Genomic DNA, 26,401 nt, shown 5'->3' with positions numbered 1-26,401 from the left:
ACTAGTTTTAATTGAATACACAGAGTCGTTGTATTACTGTAACATAAAATGCAAGCCATGTATGCTGATCAAGCAGTGCTTGCGTACTATACCTGCAAAGTGTGCTCTGAATCAAGTACCGAGCGGCCGCTACCCACCCATGGATGTTCACTCCTGTAAAACCGTTCGCTGGTCGACAGCCATTGCGTCCAGAATAGAAGATGCGTCGACGGAGTACGATCAAGGTGTCATGGTGCATGGCGAGCACAAGATTCAACGTTCTCGAAGGGTCGATAGCGGTGCTGTTCGCCAAACATGCAAGATTATCGTGCACCGGCGAATGGCGAAATTCGACGTGTCCGTCCAATGAGGGAGTATGCGCATCCACCTTTCCAAAACTCAAAGTTTCCCACACCGAAACTCGTCATGCCACTCCCCACACTTCTTGGAACAGTAATCTTCTCCACACTTCTGGCAGCGATATGCCCCCCAATAGCCACAGGAAATACAGAACCTCTTTGCCGGCTCTACTGGTGCTGGTGTAGCAACGGTGAGGTAAGACGGCGTTCCCTGCGGGAGGTCTTTTATCCCCTGATGCACTATCAGTACATCGAATAGAAGAAGAAAGAAAGAAAAGCTTACGGATTCGTCGATCAAAGTCTGCAGGTTCTTTCGATAGAGCAACAAACCCCTCACAGCCTGAGTACTTTTCTTCCTCTCCCCACGCTTAGCCTCCGTAACAGCTAACCGTTCCTTATCCTCCGCAGCTCCGTCTGAGGCTAAGCGGTGATAATTTGCTCGCTCAAGTTCATCTAGGTAGCGTCTGTGACGCCGGAGCACTTGATCGATGGTATATTGTGCTGAGGAGCGGGAGGCTGCAGGAGATTAGGTGATATTGGAATTGGAAAGAGGGAGGTGGGACGTACATTGTTTACGGTCATTGGAGCGTTTTGGAGGCATCTGGTGCTGTCACAGAGTTTGAGATGGTGAACGAGCGTGAGACTCCAAGAAGGTGGTAGTCAAGTCATGTGGAGTGATGATCGCAGGAGGCGCCCATATAAGGGACTGCTTAGTCAGCGTTTACCCGGTCCGAATCCTTCGAGTGCACACGCAACCTCCTCCTCGACCAAATCCATGCACTGATATCTGCGTTCATTTCTCTTGAATACTCTCTGTAATTTGCACCATAGAATAGAAAACGGTGGTAAGCTACGAGATGACCATCACATCGGGGTATGTTTTTGATTATTACTTGCTATGTACCTCATTGACTGTAATTAGGCCCGAGAGCTCCTTGGACGTTTCCACCGATCCCAACGTGACCGAAAAGCCGCAGCCAGAATTTACCCTGCGCGCCATCATCCCTGGTCTCTTAATCGGTTGCCTTCTTTGCTTCACCAACCTCTATTTCGGTCTCCAAACGGGATGGATCAGCATGATGTCCCTCCAATCTGCCCTCTTGGGTTATCTCCTTTCCCTCGCTCCTGGATTTCCAAAGCTGCCCAAGTTCACCGCACAGGAGAATGTGATACTACAAACCGTGGCTGTGGCTACGGGGACAATGCCCCTCGCTGCGGGATTTGTGGGCATTATACCCGCTCTGGGGCTGTTGAATGTTGAGGAAGACGGGCAGGGGCCTCTCATTCTCGGTTTCTGGCAGGGCATAGGATGGGCGAGCGCAGTCGCCTTCTTTGGGGTGTTTCTTGCCGCTCCCTTGAGGAAACAAGTGGTGCGCCAGTTTTATATTATCGAGGGAGCTATACCTGATTTGAAGATCTGGGGTAGATCATCAAGGAGAACCTACCATTCCCTTCGGGGACAGCGACTGCCCAGCTCATATCGGTGATGCATAACGAGACCCCGCCTTCCCTCCGACATCGCCATCCCCGCTCACAGCCCCAATCGGGGGAGTATACCGCTCTTTCCGCTGATGACCCTGAACGACTTCCTCCCTCCACCCAACCTTCAGCGGAAGAAGCAGAAGAGGCCGACGCCCTCCTTTCCCGCTCCGAGCTCAAGCGCTCCGCCTCCGAAGGCTGGCGTGCCCTCGCCTGGTCCTTCCTCGCCAGTGCTGTCCTCACTCTTGGCGCATACTTTCTTCCGGTGCTGTTCTTTATCCCTGTGTTTGATATTTTCTACTCGGGGCTCGCGAGTGACTGGCTTTGGTGGTTCAGCCCTAGTTTGAGTTATGTTGGTCAAGGCATGTCCCCCTCAATCCTTTACGCCCAGTACTAATTTTCTGAAGGCATAATAATGGGATTCCCCATAACACTCTCTATGAATCTCGGCATGCTCACAGGCTGGGCAATCCTTTCCCCCCTCGCACATTATCAAGGCTGGGCCCCCGGTCCAGTAGGGGACATGCAAACCGGTTCTCGAGGGTGGATCCTCTGGGTCTCTCTATCAATCATGTGTGCTGAGTCTGTTGTCTCCCTCTTACCAGTGGTGTGGGAAGCCATTTTGCTCCTCCTCCCGCATCGTCAGAAGCCTGCGGAAGACGAAGACGAGGAGAGACTCGTTCCTACTAAGTGGTGGGCTTGGGGATTGGGCCTGACGGCCCTCCTGGGGGTGGGCGGCGTGTGGGCGGTGTTTAGAGATGAGGGAGGGAAGATTTGGGCCGTCGCTGTAGGGTTCCTCATGGGAGGAGTGTTGAGTGTCCTCGGGTGAGTCTCACACCCACGGACCAATGTGACGCTGACCATATCGCAGTGTCCGAGCCCTGGGGGAGACGGACCTCAACCCCGTCTCCGGGCTGGGGAAGATCAGCCAGCTCTTGTTCGCTGTCCTCCAGCCTGGGAATGTCGTTGCCAATATCATCGCCGGCGGTGTGGCCGAAGCTGGGGCACAGCAGTGAGTTCCCTGTCCCTTGCACTAAAAGCGCGTTCAGGTATTCTGATGCATCTCTCAGAGCGGGGGACCTGATGCAAGACCTGAAAACCGGGCACCTTTTGCACACCGCTCCCCGCGCGCAACTCTATTCCCAGCTCCTAGGTTCCCTCTTGAGCATATTCGTCACTGTTGGCGCGTACGACCTCTACAAGCGTGCATACCCCATCCCCGGGCCTTCCTTCCCTGCCCCGACAGCCTATGTTTGGCTCTCACTCGCCCGACTGTTGAGGGACGGCAGCCTCCCACCCAAGAGCGGAGTGTTCATGCTCGCCTCTGCAGGGCTGGCAATTGCAGTCGCTAGCGTGAAGGTCTACGCTCAACGGCGCGGGTACTCGTGGGCCAAATGGGTCCCTTCAGGAGTCGCGTTCGCCATTGGCTTTCTGAACACGCCGAGCTTTTCGATTGCCCGTCTCATTGGCGGCATTATCGAGTATATGTACTATCGACGCGTGGGGAAGGGACATGAGGGCATATGGCTCATTATTGTCGCTAGCGGGTTTGTATTGGGCGAGGGAACGATGAGCGTCCTAACGCTTGTATTCAAGACGCTTGGGATTGGGGCGGTGACGTGCTGGGGGTGTCAGGGTGGGATATGCCCAAGCTGTTGAGGCCGTGTCGGTTCATACATAGATGTAGACAGGTCATTTTCATTACGATTATGTGGATGCTGTATCATTATGCAATATGACTGGTGTGATGTGTGCTTCTAACCCGAAGAGCAGATGTGGAAAACCGTAATGGGGAGATATGCTATGCCCTGAGTGTCTTGGCCCGGGTCCTCAACTCCTGAAGATATGATGACTCCGACCTCTTGCCCCCCTTACCGAATAAAATGACTTTGCCCTCCGCACCCGCACGCCCTGTCCGCCCAGCTCGGTGCACGAAGTCGACCATGTTCTGCGGTTCGTCCATGATAAGCACATTCTTCACGCTAGGGGCAAAGTCCAACCCTCGGGAAAGGAGCGACGTGGTGATGAGCACCGCGGTGGGCACGACGGGCTGCTTGTCCTCCAAGTCCTGTTCTTTCCACGTCTGCTTCGCTTGCGCTTCAATCTTCCCCTGATCCCCCGCCTTGTCGGCGACTTTCAAGAAGCCTTCAAGGTGCTTGTTGCTCCCGTGTCTGCGCAACGTGCTCTCGCTCGTAAGTACAAAGGTCGAGATGCTCTTCTCCCCTAGCTCGCGCCCCAGCTTTTCAGCATGGGAAGCTGTGTTGCAGAAAATAAGGATCTTGCTCCTGTCCATAGAGGTGTACCGTTTCCCCGTCTCAAGCCGCATGGCACGCGCTTCCTGCGTCCAGATAGAGAAGATCTTGGCCGCGACATCGGCGGTGCGGTTGCCGCCGGACCAGGAGACATGTTCTGTTCTGAGCGTCGCGGGCAGCTTGTGCAGGTTGGGAGAGAGCAGCTGGATCATTCGAGGGTGGTAGACGGCCAGCTGCGTCCCGAGCGAAGAGGAAACCGTTGCAGTGGAGAGAACGAGGTTGAAGGGCGGGGCAGTGAATGCTTTGGTAGGGTCAACCTTGGTGGTCGTCGTAGGCTTCTCTGCAGGAGCAGCTGAAGTGTCCTCGGTTGATACAGGAGGTGGAACATCTGTCACTGTTGGCGTGACATTCGTATATTCCTTCTCTGCTGACTCTGCCTCTATGACCTGCACTTCTGGTGTAGTGATCTCGTCTTGGGGGACAGGTTCTTTATCAGGTGCTTTGCTTCGTCCGAGGGCTTTCAACCTAGCCTCCCTGACAAAATGTAACAGGGCCCTCGTTGCGGGTCTGAAGTTCTTTCCTACAAGCTCTATCAGCACCATCCTACACGCTCATACCAAACTTACCAAATGACACATCCGCCTCGTCGACGACGACCCATTGTACCCTGTCGAGCCCCTTACTCTCTCCATAATCAGCTTTGATGACAACTTCACCCTGTTCGTCCAGCTTCTCCTCAACAGAATCACTCAGCCTAAACATTTCCAACATCTTGCTCGGTGTACCAACGACCACGTCTGCGGGTCTGAGGAATCCATGCTGCGCCTCGTAGTCTTCGGGCGTGACATCCTCGTCGTACAACGACTCATCGTTAGCGGTCGCCCGCTTGCGACCCTTGGGGATCGGGTTGGAGAAACAGACCGTGCGGAGCTTGTCTATATGCGTAAGCTGTTTGACGCTCGCCGCGAGCTGGCGGCACAGCTCGTGTGTTGGAGCAAGGATGAGTGCGCGGGGAGAGTTGAACCTTTGTTTGCCATCACCCTTGTCCTCGGTCTGTTCCGTCTCCTTCAAGCTCTGCAACACGGGCAACAGGTATGCAAGCGTTTTCCCTGAACCCGTCTCCGCTCCGAGAAGGGTCTCGCTACTCTTTTTCGTACGTGGGTTCGACTTGCGGTTTTGAGGGAAGAAGTAGTTGAGTGACAAGGTCTGGATCGGGGATGGCGGGTTGGTACCGAGTAGCTCAGTGACGGATTGCAAGAGTCCGGGAGATAGAGGCGGTGAATAGGCTGTAAAAGGTCGCACTTTGGTATCTGCTGGTCCGGCGGTAGGCAGAGCAGCGTCCTCATCTTCTCTGTTCCTTCGCCTCTCCCGTCGCTCTCTGTATTCTTCCTTGCTCCCTAGTCTTCGCTCCTGGGTATCCATCGTAGCCTCCCTGCCCCTCGAATGATCACCTCGTTCCCTAGAAGCTCCCACGTCTCTCCTTCCGGATCTCCGCTCCAGGTTGCCCGAATCGATCTCCCTGCCCCTTGCTCGTTCCCTTGAGCCTCCCTCTTCCCACTTCCGCGATCTCCGTTCCTGGGTATCCGACTCGACCTCCCTTGCCTTGGTCGTTCTACCGTACATCTTATCCTTCACCTCTCGGTTGACATACACTCTCGAATGCCCGACCTTCGTCCGAGAATACATGTTCTTCTCATAGACACGGCGAAACTTGTCATCCGATTCTGGCGTGCGACGAGGGAAGCGAGATAGGTTGCGGTCTGATCCCTCAGAAGTGCGACGAGGCAATCGGGAGAGATTACGGTCCGAACCAGAGGGAGTTGAGCCTGAATGGGGAGAGAGACGGGATTCTGGCCTGCGGTCCGACCTAGAGGAATCGGATTTGCGTGGAAAGCGAGAGGAAGAAGGTGGAGTGCGAGATCCTCTGGGGGCTCGCGAGGTACTGCCTTCAGGCGAATTTTGCCCTCTTAAAGGACGTCCTTTATATCGTGCTTTGTTCGGAGACAGGTGATCAGTTAGCTACTCCTTCATTCAACAGAGAAAAGGACGCACTTTGACCACCGCCAGCTTCCCGTGCCAATCGTACAGTACGGTTCATTTTCGACTGGGCCAAACATGGAGATGCAGTATGCAACCATGACCGGGATAAAGAGTGAAGCAGAAGCTGCGAAGGACACGAGGTGAAAAGGAATAGGCGAGTCATCGAGACCGCCATTGTCAGAGCTCTAATAAAGAAGCGCCCGTTGCACAGAAAAAAAGTCAACCATCACAGGGTCCGCAAAATGTGCCACGTGATCATTCATTCCGCCATTTTGGCACCTCCATCACCAGCACATGTCAATCATTTTTTTCTAGAAGGAAAGTCCATGAGAAGCATGGCAGTATTTCCACTATCAAGTGTTGAAACAAGTTACCCTGTTTTCGTAGAGTGATTCGACAGAACTTCCATTCGATCAATTCCCAAACATGCAAGAAATAGTCGTTCTAGTGCAGAACAATCGGTCTCCTTATTCATATGAATGTAGTTTGGCATATCTACATATCCCAACGCCGATTATTTACATTGCAATATGATGTTCAGAGGGTTACCGACAGAGTAGAAACAACATCCCATCACTCCGACGTGTCACACAATCACGTTACCCCTCCCGGCACCGCCGCCCATCCCGGCCTCGGCAACACTTCCGCATTTCGGGGTATTCCGCCTTGACTTTCCCGGTTACTTTTCTCACGTCCTCCGTGCGTTGTAGACCCTCCTCGAATAATTGTTCGGTCGCAATCGGAGACGGTTCGTCCGTGGAATGCTGTCACCTCACCGCACGGAACCAAATCCCCATTAGCGCATGACAAGGGCTGACAGTCAACAAGGAAGAAAAACCGCCCCTCCCCTCTCTTTCCGTTCCCTTAGCATCTTCCCACTGCGCGCCTCTCTCTCTTCTTCCCTATCCTACACATTCTTGCTTTTTTTCCTCAACACTTGCTTACCTCCTATCTGCGGGTGATTTGACTCCAATTTCCGGGTGAAGATACCATACATGACTACAGACATTGATATGAACGGGAGCGGGCCTACGCGGCCTGACCTTAGCAGCCCCCCTTCAGCAGGGGAGGATGCAGGCGATAAATCTCTCTCATCCGGAGATCCTAAATGGAGAATCCAGTCTGTCAGGTACCGATTTCCCTCCCAATATTCTCATTTTGTGCCCTAACCAAAAATATCTGGAAAAAAGGTGGGACGACGCACTTGTCAACCGCTTGCTTTCCTCTATCCGTGCCAACCCTGATTGGGCATCTTCCATCGCTCGCGGCGCACTGACATCTATCGACCCATCTGGAACAGCACGCGGGAAAGCACCACTGTCTAAAACTGATGCTATACGCGAAGTGACACGGGCGCTGTTTGAAGGTGACCCAGAGTACGACATGGACGATGTTGCGGTGCAGAAGAGCCTCTTGGTCTCAGTCCGAAATAAACTGTATAAGTATGGTCTCCATTCTATTATTTTTGTTCTTTTCTTAACTACGGACAGATTGCAGCCGTTGGACGAGTACCTCGCTGCTCCAGACGGAAAATACTCCTCTGTTGCGGGAGCCGCACGTAAAGAACACGTAGAATCTGTTGATCAAGACACCGGGCGTAAGTTGCTTCCGCATCCCTAATTTTCTTGAGAAAATCACTGACATACTTCTTCCTCCCTCTCCTTCAAATACAGCCGTAGGTGCAGTTCGCCGTTCCCTCCGCGTGCCCCTCTCCAAGAAATACGCCGAAGAAGTTCCCGAATCAGATGCCTCCTCTTCCCGCGCCTCACCCCGTCCTGCACGCACAGGCCGAGGTCAGGCCCTAGCAGCGAAAGGCGGTGTACCACGGCATGCGCCTGCTGAAGCTACCGTTCGTCGGCCTTGGCGTCCTCCTCTGCCCTTGCGACCACAGTTCGTTGCCTCCTACCAGCCTCTAGCACCCGTCCGCACTGTAGCAGATATCCGCCGAACTTACTTTATCAACGAGAAGGCCTACCTGTCCGCCTCACTCGACCGACTAACTCGAGAAGCGGAAGAACGCTCGAGATTAGATGACGAGCATCTCCGACTTCTCCGGCTGGAAATCGAGGCTCGCGAACGGGAAAAGGACGAGAATAGCAAGCGGTATGAAAGCAAGGCTGCCCGACTTCGGGAAAAGATCAGCAATGCCGAAGAGGAGATAAAGTCTAACACAACTGAGGCCAGCACGGCCTCGGCGAGCACTGCCCAGACGACGAGTAGCACACCATTGATCAGTACATCACCCTCTGTTCTGGCGCCGCCGACACAGAATGGTATTCCGCGGCCTTTGTCTACTCCTGCCTAATCCATTCGTACTCTTGTAGTTAACGTTGTATGTATAGCGCTGTATAAATAAACTGTCTTGTCTCGGCTCTTATTATCATCATCATGTTTCTTGCGCACAGCCTCTTTCCATATAAGGAGTTCGAAACACGAACAGGCAAGAGTCATCATCAATGTAACTATATCATGTTATCATGTTCATGAGTGGGATGCCGGTCGAATGTGGTGGGGGTTGATGATATCGTGGAGTCTTTCTGGACGGGCGACGCGGGCAAGAGTTCAGGGGTTACAGCATTAGCTATCGTCATTACGGTCGTGTCAGTGATATGTAGTTTAAGCAAAAGAGTTGCGCGTAATGCAAGCAACAAGGGAGCCGAGAAGGACGAGGCCATTATCAACACCAAGGGAAAAAAAACCGCATCTATCCACTGTTGCTTACGCCAATTCGGTCTCTCACTGGTGTGCGCATTCTGGTCTGCCGCCATGGGCAAACTCCTCCTCCTCCTCCTCCTCTTGCTCGTCCTCCCAATCATCCTCATCCTCCACAAATTCCTCCATCCCGCTCTCCTCCATCTGTACCTCGTCGACCACCCCTCCCTCGGGTACGATCTCTTTTTTCCTCGGAGGCAGGAGTCGTTCCAGCGCTCGACGATCAATGGAAGCAAGGAAATCCGGGCTGGGCATCTCGATCTCGAAGAGGACGAAGAGGTTCCCTTTGTGCTCAGGCTTGCGGTAGGCAGGCATACCCTCGCCCTCAACGCGGAACACGCTTTGGCTAGCGATGGCCTTTCCTGGTGGACTCTGGAGCCGGATCCCCCTGCCATCCAGGTGCGTCAAGACAACTCTTTCGAACCCTAGCAGCGCCTCGCTAAGGGTGATGTGGACCGTCGTAAGCAGATGCAGTCCGTGCTGCTCGAATGTCTCGTGTGGCTTTAGGTGCAAGCGAAGAATAACATCCCCTGGCCTTTCCTGGCCTGCTGCCTGATCACCCTCGCCATGCAAAACGATTCGTTGTCCGTCACGACTTCCACGCTCGACGTGTGTCACGAGCCGCTTCTTTTCTTTTGTCACTCGACGTCCATGACACTTTTTGCATCGGTCTTTCTCGCGGAATTTCTTGCCGAGGCCGGAACAGTCTTCACATGGTACGACCGTGCGAGCCATCATGGGCCCCATCTGAAGCAAATGAGATATGACCTCCCCAATACAGATGAAATCACGAACTGGTCGAAGAACAGACACCTTCCCTTTCCCCTCACAGGTGACGCACGTTTTGGGGGTCGCGCCTGTTCGTCCTCCAGAACCTTTACAAGGCACGCAGCTTCTTGTTCGTTCGACAGTCATCGTCACTTCTTTTCCGCAGTAAACGTCCTCGAGCGTAACTTCATAATCGATCTCTTCGTCCGTCCTGCCAGTTCCACTGCCAGATCTCCCACCAAAGGAGAACCCAAATCCGTTTTCCCCATCTGCACCACTCATGTTGAATCCAAACCCGGAGAACATCTGGCTGAACAGGTCGTCCGGACTCATCCCTGCCCCTCCTGCACCAGATGAACCAGGACCGGCATCAGGTCCATACCTGTCATAGGCAGCACGTCGTTGTGGGTCGGAGAGGACGGCATAAGCGGATTGCAGGTCTTGGAAGTCTGAGTGTGCGGAGGGAGAGGGGTTCTTGTCCGGGTGTAGGGACATGGCCCGTTTTTTGTATGCGCGTTTTATCTCGTCTGTGAATGCGCACGATTGACTTGTCAGTTTCACCAGGAATATGTGGTCAGCAGGTTGCGTACCATCTCTGGCTTCTACAGATATCCCAAGCAACTCGTAGTACTCTGTATGAGCAACCACTAGACCACCCCGTTGTCAGTATCGTATTTTCACCGAAATTCAACGCATATACTTACTGTTGTACAAGGTGAAGGAGAGGGAAAAAGGAAGAACAAGTCCAGCGCTCACTCCAACAGGTCCCTTACGGTCCGCTCACAAAAGTTGCACCCACGCGGCGTCCGCCGGAGCGTCGGCATGTGGCGGTGCAGATGCCGTGATGGCAAGGCAGGTTATGGACTGTGGCTACCTGTACTGTCAACCTCATCCAGCATGATGACAATGATATTATCATTCAGCTCAGAACTATGCATGCCTCTATGGAAAGCAGAATACTATAAATTTCCGTGTCATACTTATGCCTGAAACTGCCCAAAGTGAGGTCTGTCCAATGATCCCCTCCCAACCAGCACTGCTCAAGATTGGCCTGTTCTTATACCCACAGCATTGTGAACACCCCTACATCCACTCAACTGTATGCCCGCAGTGAGATATACTCTTGTATTGCAGACCTATCAAGATGACAATGCCAAATGGGACAAGAACTGCACAGTCTGCACTTGGAGGTGCATGATAGTGTAAGGGTCTGTATATGACCCCATACTTTCCTTTTTTAGGTAGGATTGCCTCGCAGAGGTGATCATGATCGTCCTTGGACTGACATGTAGCAGGTGGCTGTAGGCCACCCTTCTCTCTATCCTTTTACTACACTAGATAGTAATACATTTGATCTGTGTATGTATTGAGGCTGTAAGGGCATAGTAAGCCCTTTCACTGTTTTACATGACTCCAACAAGTGGAGTTTATAAAGGAGTAGAGTAAAAAGTGCTCCATGTCAGGTTCTAGTCTCTGTATTACTGAGACCAGCTAAAAAAATGGCGGGATGCCTTCCACCCAGTAGAAAGACCAAGGTCGGTCCTAAAGGCAGCTCAGGACCTGGAGTTGTTGTTACTCCCACAACTGTACCAGGCTCTTCAAGCTTTTCTGAACTTGGAAACAGTTCAGAATGGGTTTTTGGGCAACAGGAACCCGTGCCAGGAGATCAAAGTACTGATCTTGCTGCTCCTGCTCAAAGAGAGCAAATGGAAACTGAGGATTCCAATATGCTATTGGATGTGGATTCCTCAGCCAATGGTGCTTCAAATAGAAGCAATAGTAACTGGTCCGATTGAAACAGGGGATCAATTAGACCCTTGTGCAGATTTGAGTTGGATGCTTGACATCACAGACTCTTCACAACACTTAATTGCGGAGCTAAATACTCTGGCTATGGCTAGCCAGAACCTGGAATGCATACAGAGGTACACAGAGATGGCATGGGAGATGTTGAGTCTCCATATTGCAGATGTGGCATATGGCTTCAGGCCACAACCAAGTCTCTCCCAATCTGGGATGGGATTGCAGACATTGCCTAACTCACCACATTTGTGAATCCCTTCTGGGGAAGAAGGATCCAAAGCAGATCCTGAAAGATTATCCTTAAAGGATACTACAGAGTTTGAAGAGACTCTGCTAAGAGTCCCTCCCACCCCTCCCAGTATGGAGACAAGGAAAGAGCCCTCTCCAAATGTTCATTTTGATTTGGACCAAGAGGGTCCATACACACAGAAGGTCCCATTTGGGGACCTCCCCAATGGTTCCACACGTTCAAACCAAAGGTCCACTACTCATGGACCTTACAGCACTCCTATGTTTAGGAGCAAAGATGATCTCCTCAGAGGATTGATAATTCCCACCACTCCTATGTGGAGGGTAGAAAGATGGTTACAGACATCTAGGATGCCTGTAAATAATCATATTCCATCTTCTAAGACAGGATTGAAGCCTAAGGCTTTGGACACCTCCTATGGAGGTGAATCAGATGTAGAGAAATTCATAGAATTTCTCGCGATGCTGGTACGTGCATTTTGCATGGCCAGAATGACCAGACCTGACTTTAGTGATTGGCAAATCACTTATGCCAGTCAACATGTGACCAACAATGCTCACTGTTGGGTAGAGCAGAACATTGATCTAGGTAAAACACCTAGAGATCAATGGACGTTTCCCCAGATGATATGGGGGTTATACAATCACATCTTCTCAGTGGAAGAAACATTGAAAGCATATGGTGCTTTCAACAGCTTGTCACAAGGACAAGACACTGTTGAAGTGTATAAGGACAAATTAATGTCCATAATGGGTAGCATCCTAATGACTTCCAAATTAAAAGGAGGTTCCTCTTTGGATTGAGCAAAGAGATAAGCACCAAAGTGCTTGAGTCAGGTTATGACATTGACAACAAGACATTTGACACATTGTTTACTCATGCCATTAAGACTGAGAGAGGACTCAATATGGCACAAGGGTTATGGGCATATAGGAATATGTCTAAAACATTGTCCCCCTATAGAGGGACAACAACAGGTAGTTCAATACCTGTGAGGAGATCATATCCTCAACCTAACCAGTCATATCATCTGATATGATATGAGGTTAGGCGCCCAGAAATGCCCAAACTGGGAGGTGGTCCTTCTAGAGGGGCTCCTGTGGAGAAGGGAGTAACTCCCAAGAAAAAGATGTATCCTGTAAACTACAGGAGGAGACCTCCAACCCCTGGTACATCTGGGGGAGTCAAGAGGGACAATGTTTGTCCTGTCAACAATAAGTCAAAACAACCCCAGTCTGGAGGAGACCTGACTTGTTACATCTGTAACAAGTCCGGTCATTGAGCAAATACTTGCCCTCAACAAAGAGGTGTGCATCTTGCAGCACCCAAAATGATTGAGGGTTTAGAATACATCCTTGAGGATGATGGCATACATGCCATATTGATGGGACCTCATCTAGATGATGAACCTGAGGATCTTCATCCTGAGGATGATACAGGTGCCTATGACCTGGAGGATGAAGAGTTTGATCATCCTCCAATATGCAAGTCCACCAACATCAAAGATGTTGAAGATGTCCCAGTGGAGAACATCATACCTGCTAACATGCAGGTTATGTTGATTAAGCCTGTTGGCTTACCGGTGGTACGAGCAGTATCTGCTCATACTAAGTTTGCAGCTGCAAAGGATGTAAAGCCAGAAATCTGGTGAAGGGATGGCACCATCCATCTAGGAAGAGGGCAACCTCTTTGGGATGGCACTGCATTGTCCCCCATCAAATGCTATATTAGCATTGCTGGGCACCCTGCATTTGCCCTGCTGGACAGTGGTGTGGAGATCAATACAATCTCTGCTGACTTTGTCTGAGCCCATGGCTTGGAATATATTAAACTGGATAATCCAGTTGCCCTACAACAGATGAGTAGGGGCAGTCATACTGTGATTCAGTATGGTGTCAATGCCAAGATTGACATTGGCAACAGAGTAGTGGAACACTACTTTGATGTTGTCAATACTGACAAATACCAAGTGATCCTTGGTATGCCTTTTGGCAAGAAGTTTGAGATCTTATTAGATCTCAGTAGAAAGGCTTCCATATTGGAGGCCCTATGGGGAAATGGATAGCCTCAGGAGAGGCATTAGCCATAGGAATACAGGACAGCATCCCAAAGATGAAGCTGACTTCCAAAAGAGAAGTCAAACACCCTGACCACATTGGGGTCAAGCACGTGCTCACAGCATGAGCATCCACTCCCCTGACCCCAAAGGGTACTAGGGAAACAATGTCTTCCTATGGGGAAGAAATGTTACAAAAGATAAGAGAGACTCTTATCAACAATATAAAGGATCTCACAGGTGAGATCTCACAACAGCTCCCTCCTTTGAGGGAAGTTAATCATCACATCAACCTGATTGATGATAAAAAACAGTATAGGACTCATCATCCTGCCTGCCCTGAGGTACTCAGGGATGAGCTTCATGAGAAGACTTGGTGGTATGTTGCTGCCAACTGGTGGGTACCAGCCCAAACACAGCAAGCATTGCCCATGCTGTGTATTCCGAAATGGAATGGTCAACTCAGAACAACTGTTGACTGTTGAGAGAGAAACTCAAACATGGTGAAGGATGTTACACTGATGCCGGATCAGGATGAGCTCCATAGATGGGTGGCCCAACACCCATTCATATCTAAATTAGATCTTCAAAACATGTTCAAAATGCTTCAAGTGCACCCAGACAATGTCTGGAAAACTGCATTCCAAAATCCATTCGGAACGTTCATTAGCCAAGTTGGCCAACAAGGGGATTGCAACCTCCCTGCGTCATTCCAATGCATGATGATGCACATCCTGTGTGAGCACTGGATGTGAAAGGTAGTTTGCTACCTTGATGACATCTTTGTCATTGGCTCCACTTTAAGTGAAGCCACTGCAAATCTTAGGATAGTTTTTGATATCCTAAGAAAAGAGAAGCTTTACTTGTCCATGGACAAGGTTGACTTGCTGTCTCCCAGCATCAAGTGTCTTGGACACAAGATCACGGACAAAGGTGTCTATGCAGATGATGACAAGATGTCTGTCATCTGGAATGCAAAGTTCCTGAAGGATGCCAAAGGAATGCAGTGCTTCCTTGGCATGGTGACCTATCTGGCACCATATTTCCCAGATGTAGCTAAATACACTGGGCCATTGTCCTCATTGACACACCAAAATAGGAGTTATGATGTAACTCCTATGCATGAAACTTGTTTCAAGAAGATTCTTGGCCTGGCTACAGACTATCCAGTGCTGAAGCCTATCAATCCCAAAGATGGGATCCCTGTCTTTGTCATAGTAGACACATCCACCAGCAGAGTAGGATGTTACTATGGCCAGGGGCCATTGTGGGACAAAGTCCAACCTGCTGGATTCCATTCCAGATGCTTTATGAGTGCCCAATTGTGGTACCCTACCTACCAGCATGAATTGCTGGTGGTATTGGAAGCTCTCAACAAGTGGGAGAGCCAGTTAATGGGCATTCCTATTACCATTTGCATGGACCACACACCATTGCAATACCTTCAATCAAAGGCTACTCTGGCTGGAGCCAGAGTAATATGTGCTCAGGAATACCTGCAGGACTTTAACATAATTAGAATTATCCATATACCTGGAGAATGTAATAAGTCAGCAGACTGGATGTCATGCTCTGACAGTCCCACTGAGACTGTCTCCACAGATATGTGGATAGACAAGGAGATGGAAGATGCCTCCTCAGATTGTCTGGCTGAGCTGCAATGGACAGTTGCGGTGTGTCAGATGACAACAAGATTCAAGGGTACAAAGGTACCCCCAAGGAAATGAGTTGTTCCTGACTCCCCCTTGCCAGTGCACAAGAAACTGCATGTCCCTCAGGGATGAGTCAAACAAAGAGTTCAGCAAAGTCCTGAACTCAACAGCAGTCACTCTGACCATTCCAACGCTGTGGTGATCACCCCTTCTGCTGCAGAGGCAGGAGTCAAACATGTTCAGGCTGGGATACAGCCTGAGGATCTGACCCATGCTCCTGCAGGGGAAGTGGCAACACTACCAAGCATTGGCTCATCTACACACATAGCAGAAACCTCGAGTTTCCAGCTGCGTGGACATTCTGCTCTGATACAAGCAATAAAACATGCCTATATGGCAGATGCCTTCTACTGGCAGGCAGTGGCACCAGCACCAAAGAACAAACAGTGGTTTGTCAAAGACAACGTGCTGTATATGCATCACCCAGAAGGTGACATAGCTCTGTACATGCCCAATGGACAGTACAACAGGCAATCTATATGATTGCTCCTCATAGCCAATGCTCATATGAGCATTGGCCATTATGGCAATAGGAAGATGCTAGCCTTCCTTCAACACCAATTTTGGTGGTCATCCATTGCTAAAGACATGAAAAAGATTTGCAGGACTTGCCTGTGTTGCCAGATGGCAAAGGATAGCATGGCAAAGCCTTCCAGCATTCTCCATCCCCTCCCTATCCCTGGAGCTCCTTGGAGCTCCATAGCAATGGACTTTATGGGTCCTCTCCCTCTATCAGAGGGATATGACTACTTGTTAGTAGTCACATGTTGGTTGACAGCAATGGTACATCTAATACCATTGTTAACAACATCATCCTCTTCTGCTGATGTTGCACAAGTATTTGCTTGGGAAATCATGCATTTGCATGGTGTACCAGATAGTATTGTCTCAGACAGAGACTCTAAGTTCACTGCCATGTTCTGGCAGGCATTGCATAAGCAACTTGGTATGACATTGCTTATGTCAACCTCATTCCATCCTCAAACGGATGGAATGACTGAGTGGATGATACACTTGGTCGCACAAATGCTATGAACAGTCATAGCAGATGACCAGTCTGACTGGTGCGGGCATCTACCTATGGTAGAATATTTGATTAATGCTAGTGTAAGCACTAGCACTACATTCAGTCCTTTCAAACTGAATTATGGACACATTCCGTCCATAACACAGATTGTAAGGCACTCCAAATCGGAGTACCAGGGCATAGATTGTTTTGTGCAATGTGCACAATATGCAGTATGTATTGCAACAGATGCAATAATTGAAGCTCAAGTAAATCAGGCTCATCACACTGATAAGTGTTGACAGGCTTTGCCTGGATCATGGTCTTCCTTTCCACATGTAACTTGACAGTTCCAAAGAACCGGGCAGTAAAACTACTGCCAAGGTATATCGGACCTTTCTGTATTGAAAAGGTCACAGATACAGACAATTGTCTGTTAGCTCTCTCCAAGAGCATGAAGAAACATGGGATACACCCGACGTTCCATACGAGCCTACTAAGGCCTTATGTCCACGGTGACAACGTACTCTTCCCAGGAAGAGATCCGGATACCATTTATGGTAATGCACCGGATGGCAAACAGATCGTCGAGTTGATCAATGATCATCGTTGGAGGCAATGCAAGTTGCAATTCCACTTTATTTGGTCTGACGGGGACCAATCGTGGGAGTCTGCCAGTAAGGCAGACTGACTCACCCAACTGGATGAGTATCTGGAGCTTCAAGGTGTGAAGACTCCAGAGGATCTCCCAAAAAGGGATCCTCAGGGATAATGTCATTGTTAGCCCACGTGACTAACAATGGAAGGCCTTTGGCCTTCTATCCCCGCAACCGCAGTGGCACACCATAAGCGTAAGCAATTCCGCAAATGTTTGGCCAACACGAAGGCCAAAGAAGAGACCACCTCTCTTCTCTTCTCCCCACCACCTTCCCCCTTCCCATGAACGGTATATCGTGTTCAATCTCGTCCTCTTGCCCTCCGTTGTGCTCGAAGAGCACATGTCTGGCATTTTGCCTGCCCCTGCACTGTCTGGTGCAACTGCCTCGGCTGAGGTGGAAGTCTGCGAGGACGTCGTCTCGCTTCCCCCACCGTCTCCGAGGACTGTCTCGCCCATGGCTGTCTCCCCGGCAGTCCCCACCCCTCCTTCGCTGCCTATGGCAGTGATACCCGGCTGGCGTGGATTCCATGCCGACACTCTCATTGCGGACCACTGAGTCCATCCAGGGAGGTGCTCTGGCACCTTCCTCCAGCATCATCCATACGGACGATAATCCATCTGGCACTTCGGCGTCCCCTCCTGCAGTCATCCCCATGGATGACGCCCCCACCGCCCTGGTTGTTCTCTCGAACAACCTCGCACCTAGCAGTGCCATTCCCTTGAACGGCACAGATCTTACTGCCGTTGTTCTGTCGAACAACCCCCCATCCTCGCACACCGGATGGGGCGAACCTTCTGGCAGCCCACTCGTTGGCTGGGGTACTTCATCTGGAAGGGACTCCTCTGCTGGCTGGGGCGACCCTGCCGATCCTCCGGAGTCAGCCCTCATCCCTTGGGACGAGGATGAAGAAGAATTTGTCGATGACGACGAAGATCCTTACCTCGTCCCGTATGGGGTATCCCTCCACCCAAAGGATGATCGCGGCACGTCTTACGGACGTGATGCACAAGGCTTCCCGAGGCCCCAAACGCCTGAGTACGCCTGGGGATCTACTGATCCCTTCTACTGTGACGCTTGTGCCTACGCCTCCGAGCCCTTCCCTCTCCTCGTGGGAAACCCTCACGCCAACTCACGGTTGGCTCTTCATTCCACCGAGCAGCTCTTCGATCGCCTGCATCGCTGGACTGCAGAAGAGACTTGTGATTGTCTCGCACTGGACTGCGAAGACCGCTCTGATGAGTTGTTCTGCCTCTGTCACGAACATATCAATCAAGTCAAAGGACTTGAAGATGCTCTTCGAAAGAGCAAAGAAGACCTCGTGCCTTCCCTCGAGGAGAACGCAAGATTGTCGTCCACTCTGGACAACACTAGGCAGCTCTGCTCGACTGCCATGAAGATGATCTCCAATGCCCAGCAATTGGCATCGCAGGCCAGATTGGACACCGAGCATTTCCATCGGGACCGCGACAACTGGCGCTCCGAATACGACTACATTCATGGTCATCTCCACTCCTCTTCGGATCACACAGATCCTGCCCGTGCGCCCTCTACCATGGGGGCTGCAAGCATGTCTTTGCGACTGCGGCCGGCATCCTCCCATGAGACGCCTGACAATCACAACGTCCCTATGGACGACCCCATCGTCAAGGAGCCTGCATCGGCTCCTCCCCAACCCTCCACTGTTGCTTGGCAAGCGTCCCGCTGTGGACGAGCCCACCTCTGCACCTCCGCGCAAAGTACCGTCTATATCGACGGTAATGGCATCTTCTGGTGCCCCCATCCCGAGCAAGTCTTACAGCTCGGTTGCGTCCAGTGCTGCTGGACTGCCTCTCACTCTCGCCCGGACAACTGCCACGGCAACATCTGGCTCCTCTGGAGCTCCTACTCATTCTGCGTCGACTCAGCTCAACGCTAACAGTCCTTCTGCCGTCGCTGTGTTGCACCGGCGATTCCCCCTTATGGGAGTCTTGGAAGTTGTGGCTGCACAGCGTGCAGCTACTTATGTAGCTCAGATGGGCCATCCCATCCCATGAGCCAATCCAATGAATCCCTGGCAGGGAAACATCATGGCCAAGCAATTGACCACAATCCATAACACAGATCTTCCCCGCTGGCAGGTCTCAATGGAGACCGCTGATGCCCACTGGGCTCACACTCCACGGACGGGTAACCTCTGGTCCCGATTCGTGAAGATGGTGGAGCAGGAGGGCAAAGAGGTGAATCCTCACCTGAACAAGGGGCCTGGTATTAGGTGCTCTATGGACAGGAGATACTACATCCCCGACCTTAACGTGTGGACTTGGCTCCATGATAACTGTCTGCATGCGGACGTTAAAGGCTGGCAAAAAGGCAATGCTGCTGCCTTTTATGAGATTGCGATGAATCTCTTTCGAACTAAGCTCAAATTCAACAAGTTTATCGACAAGCATCAGCTCAGTTGCGCCAGCGTTCCTCATTGGTCTATGACCACTCGCTTCCACAAAGCCGTCTCCCTCAATGCGGATGGTGTACGTGTTTGGAGCCCCATCGGGGTTGCCAAAGAGTTCATCACTAGTGGGCTCGATGAATTGAAAATCGACGTCCTGGTTGGTTACTTCGGTCATAGGCGACAGAAGGCAGAACTCGGTCGCGCGTACCGCAACAACATTCTCGACGAGAATGGTGTGCGCGCGCTCAGTCTTGTAGACCAACATGACAAGTCACGGTGGACAGAAGTCTTCCAGTCCGCAATAGTTCCCCCTCCTGCGGAGGGCCTTCCACCATTGGGTCTCGAACCCGAAGGCTTGAAATGGTCTGACAACCATACTGTTCCTGCTGCTGGTCCCTCTCATATGGACACAGCCATCGAGGATGAAACCCTCCTCGACTATGGTGACAGCGACGGCTATGACCGTGCTTGTTAGTACGTATACCCCTTCCTCTTTGACAGGGGGGGGGTGTAAGGTCCCGTATATGACCCCATACTTTCCTTTTTTAGGTAGGATCGCCTCTGCAAGGTGATCATGATCGTCCTTGGACTGACATGTAGTGGGTGGCTGTAGGCCACCCTTCTCTCTATCCTTTTACTACACGTAGTGTATTGCTACTAGATAGTAATACATTTGATCCGTGTATGTATTGAGGCCGTAAGGGCATAGTAAGCCCTTTCAGATAGCCACCAGCTTAGGATCATGTTTCTCCAAACAACATGCACCTGTCAGCGACTTTCCCGAATCCGAATGCCCGTGGCAGGAAAATTGCAGCCACCGGTGAGGCAGCACTTCGTCCCATCGTCTTCGTGCCCCGAGAATCAGGTAACACTACATGTATACCGAAAGGAGGCATACATGCTCCGAGTTCGAAACTGCGTCGCTTCGAATCGTTCCTTACCTACCTGCTACGAAATCTCCATTTCGAGCCTTCTGGTGATCAGCAGGTTCCATCAAGGTAGGACAGTACTAGTCTACTCGTGCTAGTCTTCTCTTGAGCTCGGTAACGTTGAAGGATTCACTTTGCGATTCAGCACACCGTTGTGACCCTTATATAACTCCGCATGTATTGAGTTGTCACGCCGTAATATAATGACACGGGGCGTTTCACCTCCCTCCCTCCCTCATCCTCCAACGCCCTCCCACCCTCGTCCTCATCACCTCTTCACAACGATGTCTAACTAAACCTAAACCTAAACTGACAATTCCTGCAGCTACACCAGCAGCGGTACCAATTCCCAAGTACGCCCCATCCCCATCCCCCTTCCCCTCCTGTGCTGTTCCTCTTGCTGAGGTATGCCCGATTTGTAGGGGAACGACTGGTATGCCAGGTCTGATAGTCAGGGGAACCAGGGGTATGATTATTCGAACCAGTGAGGCCCCCCTCCCTCCTCCTCCCATCCCATCCCATCCCATCCCATCCACTCCCCCTATCCCCGTCACTCCAAGCATACCCCCCGCTTCCCGTGCTTACCAAACCCGCAGGAACGGATCCTCCTACTCGCACAACTTTGACGGCTCGACGCACTACGATTTCGGCCGTGGGTACGAGAGGAGCACTTCCTCCGATGGGCAGGTGGCGGAGTTCTTCTTCAGCGGCGGGGGAAAGGGGGCAAGTAGTAGTGACTAGTGGCCTGTGAATGCGCGTACTGGACATGTATGTGAAGCTGGTGAAAGAAAGCAAGAACCAGGTAGCAGAAAGGAATAAACAGTCTATTATATGCGATGCTAGCTCTTGCCCCCCCGCCCATCTCCAGGTTGGCCACTCATGACCTTTTGATATATCGACCCAGGGGCATAAGACCCCCCCCACACGCACACCTACGTATACCGCAATCGCAATCGACAGCGTCCACAGTTGTGCGACCGCAGTCGTTCGTGCTGAATTTGGTGAATTTGACTTTTTTGGGACAGACGATGCGATACAGGCGGAGTCACAGGTGGCCGATATCCCCTCGCCCGTCGTTTTCTCTTCATGATCTTGTCCCCCAAAGCACTTCAACCAGACGGGGCGAACAAAGTCTGACGTACATAGCACGCCAAGACTGTGCCGTATTCCAAGGGTACGAATCCCCGCCCATGCATATACGACGTATATGCGCTTCGCTCCCCGTATTTTCTAGGGAGGACGACCAGCTCTTTCGTACGAGATTACGTGCGCTTTTCTGCCGCCGTCCGTTCCTAACGAGGAGATCCAAGCATTGCAAGCTTCTTGCGCGATCGAAAGCCTCGGTCGAAGGACATGTTCATGTGCATATTTGGTGACGAGCTGGGTGCTCGGCTTTCGTGCGCAGTGCGCAGAACGGTCAAAGGGCTCTTTTTGCTGACGGATTAGCTCGTCTTGTTGGACATGCCGATCCTACCACTGCCCTCTTTAACAGTCGTCGTCGTCGTCGTCGTTCGCCCACTTGCTTGCAATCTTCCTTCTCGCGCGTCGATCCCTCCCTCCCCGCCCGTCCGGTCCCCCCGAGGTTCATTTCTCCTCACTCTCAGGACTCGGGTTCCTCACTAACAGCCTTCTCTCCCTTCTCCTCTCCCTTCCCCTTCCCCTTCCCCTGCTCTCCTCCATCTGGGTTCTCCTGCAATTGCCGTCCACCCCCGACGCTTGTCCAGAGCAGTGGGAGTGGGAGCGGGAGTGAGTATCCGAACCGGGCAGGTCAAGTGAGCATAGGGAGATTGACGAGCTGGAGGGAGAGGTGTGGGATTGGGATTGGGAGAAGGGAGGGCGGGTGACGTGGAATGATGTTTGTGCTGTTTGAGGGTTAGGGGTTGGAGGGAGGGGGGACAAGAGGAGGGGAGGGGGAGGGGGAGAGGGAGAGGGGGGACGTACGCGATACTTTAGGAGAAGGGGGAAGCCGGTTCATCTCGTGCAGATCTACCCGATCAGAATCAGTGACCCAAGCAGGGCAGGGAGAAGGACGTACAATCAACAGCACGCTCATATTCCTCTAACGTCATCTTGCCCTGTAGGAAAGCGTCCTGCAACGCCCGCTCGGAACTGGCGACGTAAACTCTGTGCTGGCCAAGGGCGGCGGCGAATGCGTGCTCTGTGTGTGCACGTCTTGTGGGGGCATTGTGCAGGATCCGGGGAAAGCTGGGAGGAAGCTTCTGATGCGTTTGCTCAGCTCTGTCAAAACCAGGTCAGCCAAGTGCCCAGAAGAGAGACAGTACCCACCCAGCCACACCCGCCTCCTCCCTCCCCCACTCGCTCAGCGTCCTCCTCAGCTCCAAACTCTCCCTCTTGAACATCTCCCTCTCCCTGCGGAGCTGCGCACTCGGTTTGGACCTCACCACCCTCCCAAGGTCCTCTTCGTCCAGCTGGTCATAACCCTCGTGCCCGTGGGGGTCGAGAGAGTGCTCGCTGAGGTGTGCGGAGCGTGGAGAGCTGGGGATTGATGCGGGTGCGGAGTTGGAGGGGAGGGGGAGGCGCCATTTACGTTTGCTGAGTTTGCGGGTGAGGGGGAGGGGGCTGCATTGCTCGGGGTACATGGTTCAAGATGAGTACGGTGAGGACAGGGGAAGAGATTGGGTTGAACTCGATCCGGTGTGGGGTGGGAGTGGGGTGGGAGTGGGGTTGAGTTAAATTTCAGCAGTTGCGCTGAAAGGTTTATGCAGAGCTGCACACGCCTGGTTTGCAGCATACAGTGTACACCTCATCAACTCGCCATCCTCCTGTGTGTGCACGCTGTCCACCTGGCTAAGGGCTGCCGTCGGTGGGTGTCCTCGGGGCAGCGGCGCCGTGGATGATCTGCGGGCAGATTGGAGGCGATATAGGAAGGGAAATGTTAGTGACATAAGGAGGTTGAAGGTGGTCTGATAGGTGTGTTCTTGGATTAAGATTACTCGTTTTGGTAGTTGGGCTGAAGTGATAAGAAGGAGAGAGACGCGTCGGACATTAGCCAGCGCCAAGGTTACGTGTTTCCGAAGCGGAATAAAGACATTACAGAAACTAAAGAAGCCGAGAAGCGCATCGTGTGGGTGCAAGGAAGCGATCTTGGCAAAGGAAGCGTCGTCAAGCACCGGAGGCATTGGGTAACAGTGGAGCTGATGAGAAGCGGCGGCGGTGAAGGCCAGTGCACCACTGTTTGAGTCATTCACAACAAAGTCAGCGACGAACAATAACATAACATTAACCAAGATATATTTTGTATTCTGATACCCATTCTAGACCATAAATGAATTAGCTACTCAAAGAAGCACAGCGTGTACGGTGATGTGTAAAGGGTACACAGCACCCTAATCTCCACCCGGTTACCGTAGGATGCGTCAGGGTCGGGATCCTTCTGGGTGCACTGCCGCTCTCCGCCTGAACGCCATACGGATACCAGAGGTCACTGTACCACTGAAGTCCAGGCGGTGGATTCTGTAGGTTATTAGTGATATCTTTGTACCATTATTAATATTATATTATTATATTATTAATAGCATGGTCAACTATATATTTAATATTATTAATAGGCCGGAGGAGACATGATCATCAACAACAACACAAAGATACCCCACTCTAATACACTTCAAAGCTCATGATCATCACATCCGATTTGTTCAAGCTTGTGCTATTAATACAAAGGTGTTCTACAGAATTCAGGCCTGCTTCTTGATGGCCTTACCCCAAGGGGTGAAGGACCAAGCCTGAGCAATACCAGCACCCATAGAAGAAAAGAGTCCCATTTTATGCAACACTGTGTATATATAGTCAGTATATTGTATGGCAATGAGAGGAGAAGCAGGATGTACCATAGCCCACTGCACCAGTCACCACAATGATGAAGGCAATGGCAAACCAGCCTTTGACCAGCTTGAGCCACTGACCCTTGGCATGCCTGCAAATGCCAGTGCAGGTATGTGTCAAGCAGGGACCAGGGAAGCAGGCAACACTGCAGACAGCTGAAGCAGCATCCAGCACATTCTTGCTGGTTGTCAGGCACCCAGCGCAGCAGATGTTGGTGATGCCTTCTCCAGTCTGCACTCCCAGCAGATGCTGCTGCTCAGCATAGTTGGTGGTCATCTCCTCCACTGGCCCATAGGTGGAGAGGGTCACGCAGGCCATGGACTCAGTCTATATGTGCATCAGATAGGGGTTAAGTCTGCAAGGATATAGTGTATATACTCACCTGGGTGTGGTGAACAACCCCACCTCCGGTGGGGTGTGTCAGGCTGGTATTCCTACAGTTATTTTCAGGCCTTAGAGACCGTTGCACAGCACTACGGACCATCACTACATGGACAATGCACCCCAGCAATGAGTCTCAACCCCCCCACAGATATCCAGCATGGTGACTACTATGATTCCCCAGGCAATGGGACCCCTTGGATATTTGGCATGACAACTGCAGGTTTCCTCTGCAACAGGATCAACCCACATGGATATTTGGCATGCCAATGCCTGCCTAGGAGAGGTATCCAGAGACCAGATTAGTATAGAGTACAGTTTTTAGTAGCTAGTATAAGTAGTTTTCAGAAACTCCTGTATCTAGCTTATTCTGTCCCTTATCAGTTAGCATTATACAGATCCGATTATTGGTATACTGGCAGACTTGACTTGACTTAGCAAATTTTGACTTGACTTATCATGACTGGACTGGACAGACACTGAGCTCTGATTATTGCATACCAATTTTTGATAGCTCAGCTGCAGGCTGACTCTGGCATTCCTACTGACTTTCCCCATCTCTCCCCTCTTTCCCTAGTGAGTTCTCACACACCACCCATTGGACCAATATTTTGGACACCTTTTGGGTTGGATCATATTGGAGCCCAATGCAAGGCAGCTTTTACTGATTAAGAGCTGCTGGGGTGAGAACTCCTCCTCCAATTTTCAATACTGGCTTCCCATACTCCAGTACCCACCTCTGCTATAGACCAACAAAATGACCTCAGGGACAAATGGCAAGCCCGATGTACCATGCTCCAAGAAACACCCACAATTTTGGATGAAACAGAAGTATCATCAACTTCTTCCAGCAGGAGCAATACCAATATAGTGGACGCAGTCCGATGACTCCTCATGGCGAGCAAACACACAATGCCCATGGGCAGGGAGTCTTCTTTGTCCCCCTGCTTTTCCCCTACACCCCTTGGCATCACCCATTATTTTGTGGCCCTGGAAAAACTATTTGGCTTGTGTGAACCTGCTGTCACTGGTGGAGGAGACAAGATCGACTGGGCCTGCTTTTACACTGACAACAACACCTACAAATTATGGGCACAGATCCATGATGGTATGGACAATGCAAACAAGGACTTGTACAAGGATTTCAAGACCAAAATACTGAAGTACTATCCTGGCACAGCAAATAACAAACACCAGTATGCAACTCAGGACCTTGATGACCTCATTCACAAGTGGCAACACTGCATTAAGACCAATGGTAAATTTGCCAAATTCTACAGGGATTTTTACTCAATTTCTACCTGGCTCATCAAGCACAACCAGATTTCCATCCTCAACCAACAGAAGTCCCTCCTCTGCATACTCAAATTCCCACCCACTGAAAGCTGCATTTGGGACAAGATGCTGAACAGGCTTGAATGGAAATATGACAGGGCTGTGGACAAACCATGGACAACAGCTGAATTAGAGGAGACAGAAGAATGGGCACTGGGCAACACTATGACAAAGGTTCGGACACTGACCCCCAATTATTCCCAGGATGCAACACTGGCACTGGCATTGGATGACATCAAAACAGAAAGCAACCCGCTGTTTCTCACCATAGCTGCCCATGCCAGAATTCTTCCAACAATGAGTCAGGGAGCTCCGGATAGAAATGCATGTATGGGTGCTTGTGTGGGTTAGCAACATCCTCACTGACTGTCAGCAAGAGTCAAATCTCAATTTGTCCTCAATCCACCTTA

The 26,401-nt window shown here is 51.2% G+C and overlaps 9 protein-coding genes across 9 annotated transcripts; 4 read left to right on the top strand and 5 right to left on the bottom strand.

The window, feature by feature from the left end:
- Positions 1–10: 10 nt before the first annotated feature.
- DACRYDRAFT_113990 (uncharacterized protein) lies at positions 11–939 on the bottom strand (the record flags this gene model as incomplete). The annotated part of the gene is made up of 3 exons (XM_040769736.1): positions 11–570; positions 622–854; positions 906–939. The coding sequence occupies 3 exons, from the start codon at positions 937–939 to the stop codon at positions 379–381; spliced, it is 459 nt and encodes a 152-aa protein (XP_040631498.1). The 3' UTR covers positions 11–378.
- A 256-nt stretch (positions 940–1,195) lies between these two features.
- On the top strand, positions 1,196–3,476 carry DACRYDRAFT_104485 (oligopeptide transporter; the record flags this gene model as incomplete). The annotated part of the gene is made up of 6 exons (XM_040767936.1): positions 1,196–1,212; positions 1,261–1,708; positions 1,765–2,173; positions 2,225–2,642; positions 2,689–2,829; positions 2,888–3,476. 6 exons carry the CDS (start codon positions 1,196–1,198, stop codon positions 3,474–3,476), a joined length of 2,022 nt encoding a protein of 673 aa, XP_040631497.1.
- Positions 3,477–3,570: 94 nt separating this feature from the next.
- Positions 3,571–6,265, bottom strand: DACRYDRAFT_98499 (P-loop containing nucleoside triphosphate hydrolase protein). The gene is made up of 3 exons (XM_040777531.1): positions 6,122–6,265; positions 4,696–6,060; positions 3,571–4,649 (listed from the first exon to the last, which is right to left on the bottom strand). The coding sequence occupies exons 1-3, from the start codon at positions 6,165–6,167 to the stop codon at positions 3,619–3,621; spliced, it is 2,442 nt and encodes an 813-aa protein (XP_040631496.1). The 5' UTR covers positions 6,168–6,265; the 3' UTR covers positions 3,571–3,618.
- Positions 6,266–7,026: 761 nt separating this feature from the next.
- On the top strand, positions 7,027–8,504 carry DACRYDRAFT_20293 (uncharacterized protein). The gene is made up of 4 exons (XM_040771874.1): positions 7,027–7,238; positions 7,300–7,551; positions 7,600–7,706; positions 7,783–8,504. The coding sequence occupies exons 1-4, from the start codon at positions 7,105–7,107 to the stop codon at positions 8,412–8,414; spliced, it is 1,125 nt and encodes a 374-aa protein (XP_040631495.1). The 5' UTR covers positions 7,027–7,104; the 3' UTR covers positions 8,415–8,504.
- Positions 8,505–8,713: 209 nt separating this feature from the next.
- Positions 8,714–9,991, bottom strand: DACRYDRAFT_75459 (uncharacterized protein). Its single transcript, XM_040776139.1, has 2 exons — positions 9,617–9,991; positions 8,714–9,568 (listed from the first exon to the last, which is right to left on the bottom strand). Exons 1-2 carry the CDS (start codon positions 9,920–9,922, stop codon positions 8,846–8,848), a joined length of 1,029 nt encoding a protein of 342 aa, XP_040631494.1. The 5' UTR covers positions 9,923–9,991; the 3' UTR covers positions 8,714–8,845.
- A 7,423-nt stretch (positions 9,992–17,414) lies between these two features.
- On the top strand, positions 17,415–18,990 carry DACRYDRAFT_104481 (uncharacterized protein; the record flags this gene model as incomplete). Its single annotated transcript, XM_040767935.1, has 2 exons — positions 17,415–17,576; positions 17,641–18,990. The coding sequence occupies 2 exons, from the start codon at positions 17,415–17,417 to the stop codon at positions 18,988–18,990; spliced, it is 1,512 nt and encodes a 503-aa protein (XP_040631493.1).
- Positions 18,991–19,141: 151 nt separating this feature from the next.
- On the top strand, positions 19,142–21,173 carry DACRYDRAFT_104480 (uncharacterized protein; the record flags this gene model as incomplete). Its single annotated transcript, XM_040767934.1, has 4 exons — positions 19,142–19,977; positions 20,758–20,785; positions 20,855–20,865; positions 20,918–21,173. 4 exons carry the CDS (start codon positions 19,142–19,144, stop codon positions 21,171–21,173), a joined length of 1,131 nt encoding a protein of 376 aa, XP_040631492.1.
- A 190-nt stretch (positions 21,174–21,363) lies between these two features.
- DACRYDRAFT_20292 (uncharacterized protein) lies at positions 21,364–22,613 on the bottom strand. The gene is made up of 3 exons (XM_040771873.1): positions 22,468–22,613; positions 22,374–22,418; positions 21,364–22,294 (listed from the first exon to the last, which is right to left on the bottom strand). Exons 1-3 carry the CDS (start codon positions 22,499–22,501, stop codon positions 22,017–22,019), a joined length of 357 nt encoding a protein of 118 aa, XP_040631491.1. The 5' UTR covers positions 22,502–22,613; the 3' UTR covers positions 21,364–22,016.
- Positions 22,614–24,127: 1,514 nt separating this feature from the next.
- DACRYDRAFT_13826 (uncharacterized protein) lies at positions 24,128–24,593 on the bottom strand (the record flags this gene model as incomplete). Its single annotated transcript, XM_040771000.1, has 2 exons — positions 24,128–24,225; positions 24,281–24,593. The coding sequence occupies 2 exons, from the start codon at positions 24,591–24,593 to the stop codon at positions 24,128–24,130; spliced, it is 411 nt and encodes a 136-aa protein (XP_040631490.1).
- Between the last annotated feature and the right edge of the window lie 1,808 nt (positions 24,594–26,401).

Source organism: Dacryopinax primogenitus (genome assembly GCF_000292625.1).
Source record: "Dacryopinax primogenitus strain DJM-731 SS1 chromosome Unknown DACRYscaffold_3, whole genome shotgun sequence".
NCBI classification, from domain to species: Eukaryota; Fungi; Basidiomycota; class Dacrymycetes; order Dacrymycetales; family Dacrymycetaceae; genus Dacryopinax; species Dacryopinax primogenitus.
The sequence above is the reverse complement of the archived record's forward strand: the minus strand, read 5'-3'. Positions and strand labels throughout refer to the sequence as shown.

Excerpts from the sequence above, each read along its gene's own strand:
- DACRYDRAFT_98499 (XM_040777531.1), bottom strand. The coding sequence starts at position 6,167 with ATGAACCGTACTGTACGATTGGCACGGGAAGCTGGCGGTGGTCAAA. Across the intron at positions 6,061-6,121 it reads GGAAGCTGGCGGTGGTCAAA|CACGATATAAAGGACGTCCT; the intron begins GTGCGTCCTTTT and ends CTCCGAACAAAG. Across the intron at positions 4,650-4,695 it reads CGAGGCGGATGTGTCATTTG|GAAAGAACTTCAGACCCGCA; the intron begins GTAAGTTTGGTA and ends TAGAGCTTGTAG.
- DACRYDRAFT_20293 (XM_040771874.1), top strand. The coding sequence starts at position 7,105 with ATGACTACAGACATTGATATGAACGGGAGCGGGCCTACGCGGCCTGAC. Across the intron at positions 7,552-7,599 it reads GTCCGAAATAAACTGTATAA|ATTGCAGCCGTTGGACGAGT; the intron begins GTATGGTCTCCA and ends AACTACGGACAG. Across the intron at positions 7,707-7,782 it reads TGTTGATCAAGACACCGGGC|CCGTAGGTGCAGTTCGCCGT; the intron begins GTAAGTTGCTTC and ends CTTCAAATACAG.
- DACRYDRAFT_75459 (XM_040776139.1), bottom strand. The coding sequence starts at position 9,922 with ATGAGTCCGGACGACCTGTTCAGCCAGATGTTCTCCGGGTTTGGATTC. Across the intron at positions 9,569-9,616 it reads AGGTGTCTGTTCTTCGACCA|ATGGGGCCCATGATGGCTCG; the intron begins GTTCGTGATTTC and ends CATTTGCTTCAG.
- DACRYDRAFT_20292 (XM_040771873.1), bottom strand. The coding sequence starts at position 22,501 with ATGACGTTAGAGGAATATGAGCGTGCTGTTGATT. Across the intron at positions 22,419-22,467 it reads ATATGAGCGTGCTGTTGATT|ATCTGCACGAGATGAACCGG; the intron begins GTACGTCCTTCT and ends CTGATCGGGTAG. Across the intron at positions 22,295-22,373 it reads CCCTTCTCCTAAAGTATCGC|CACAAACATCATTCCACGTC; the intron begins GTACGTCCCCCC and ends ACCCTCAAACAG.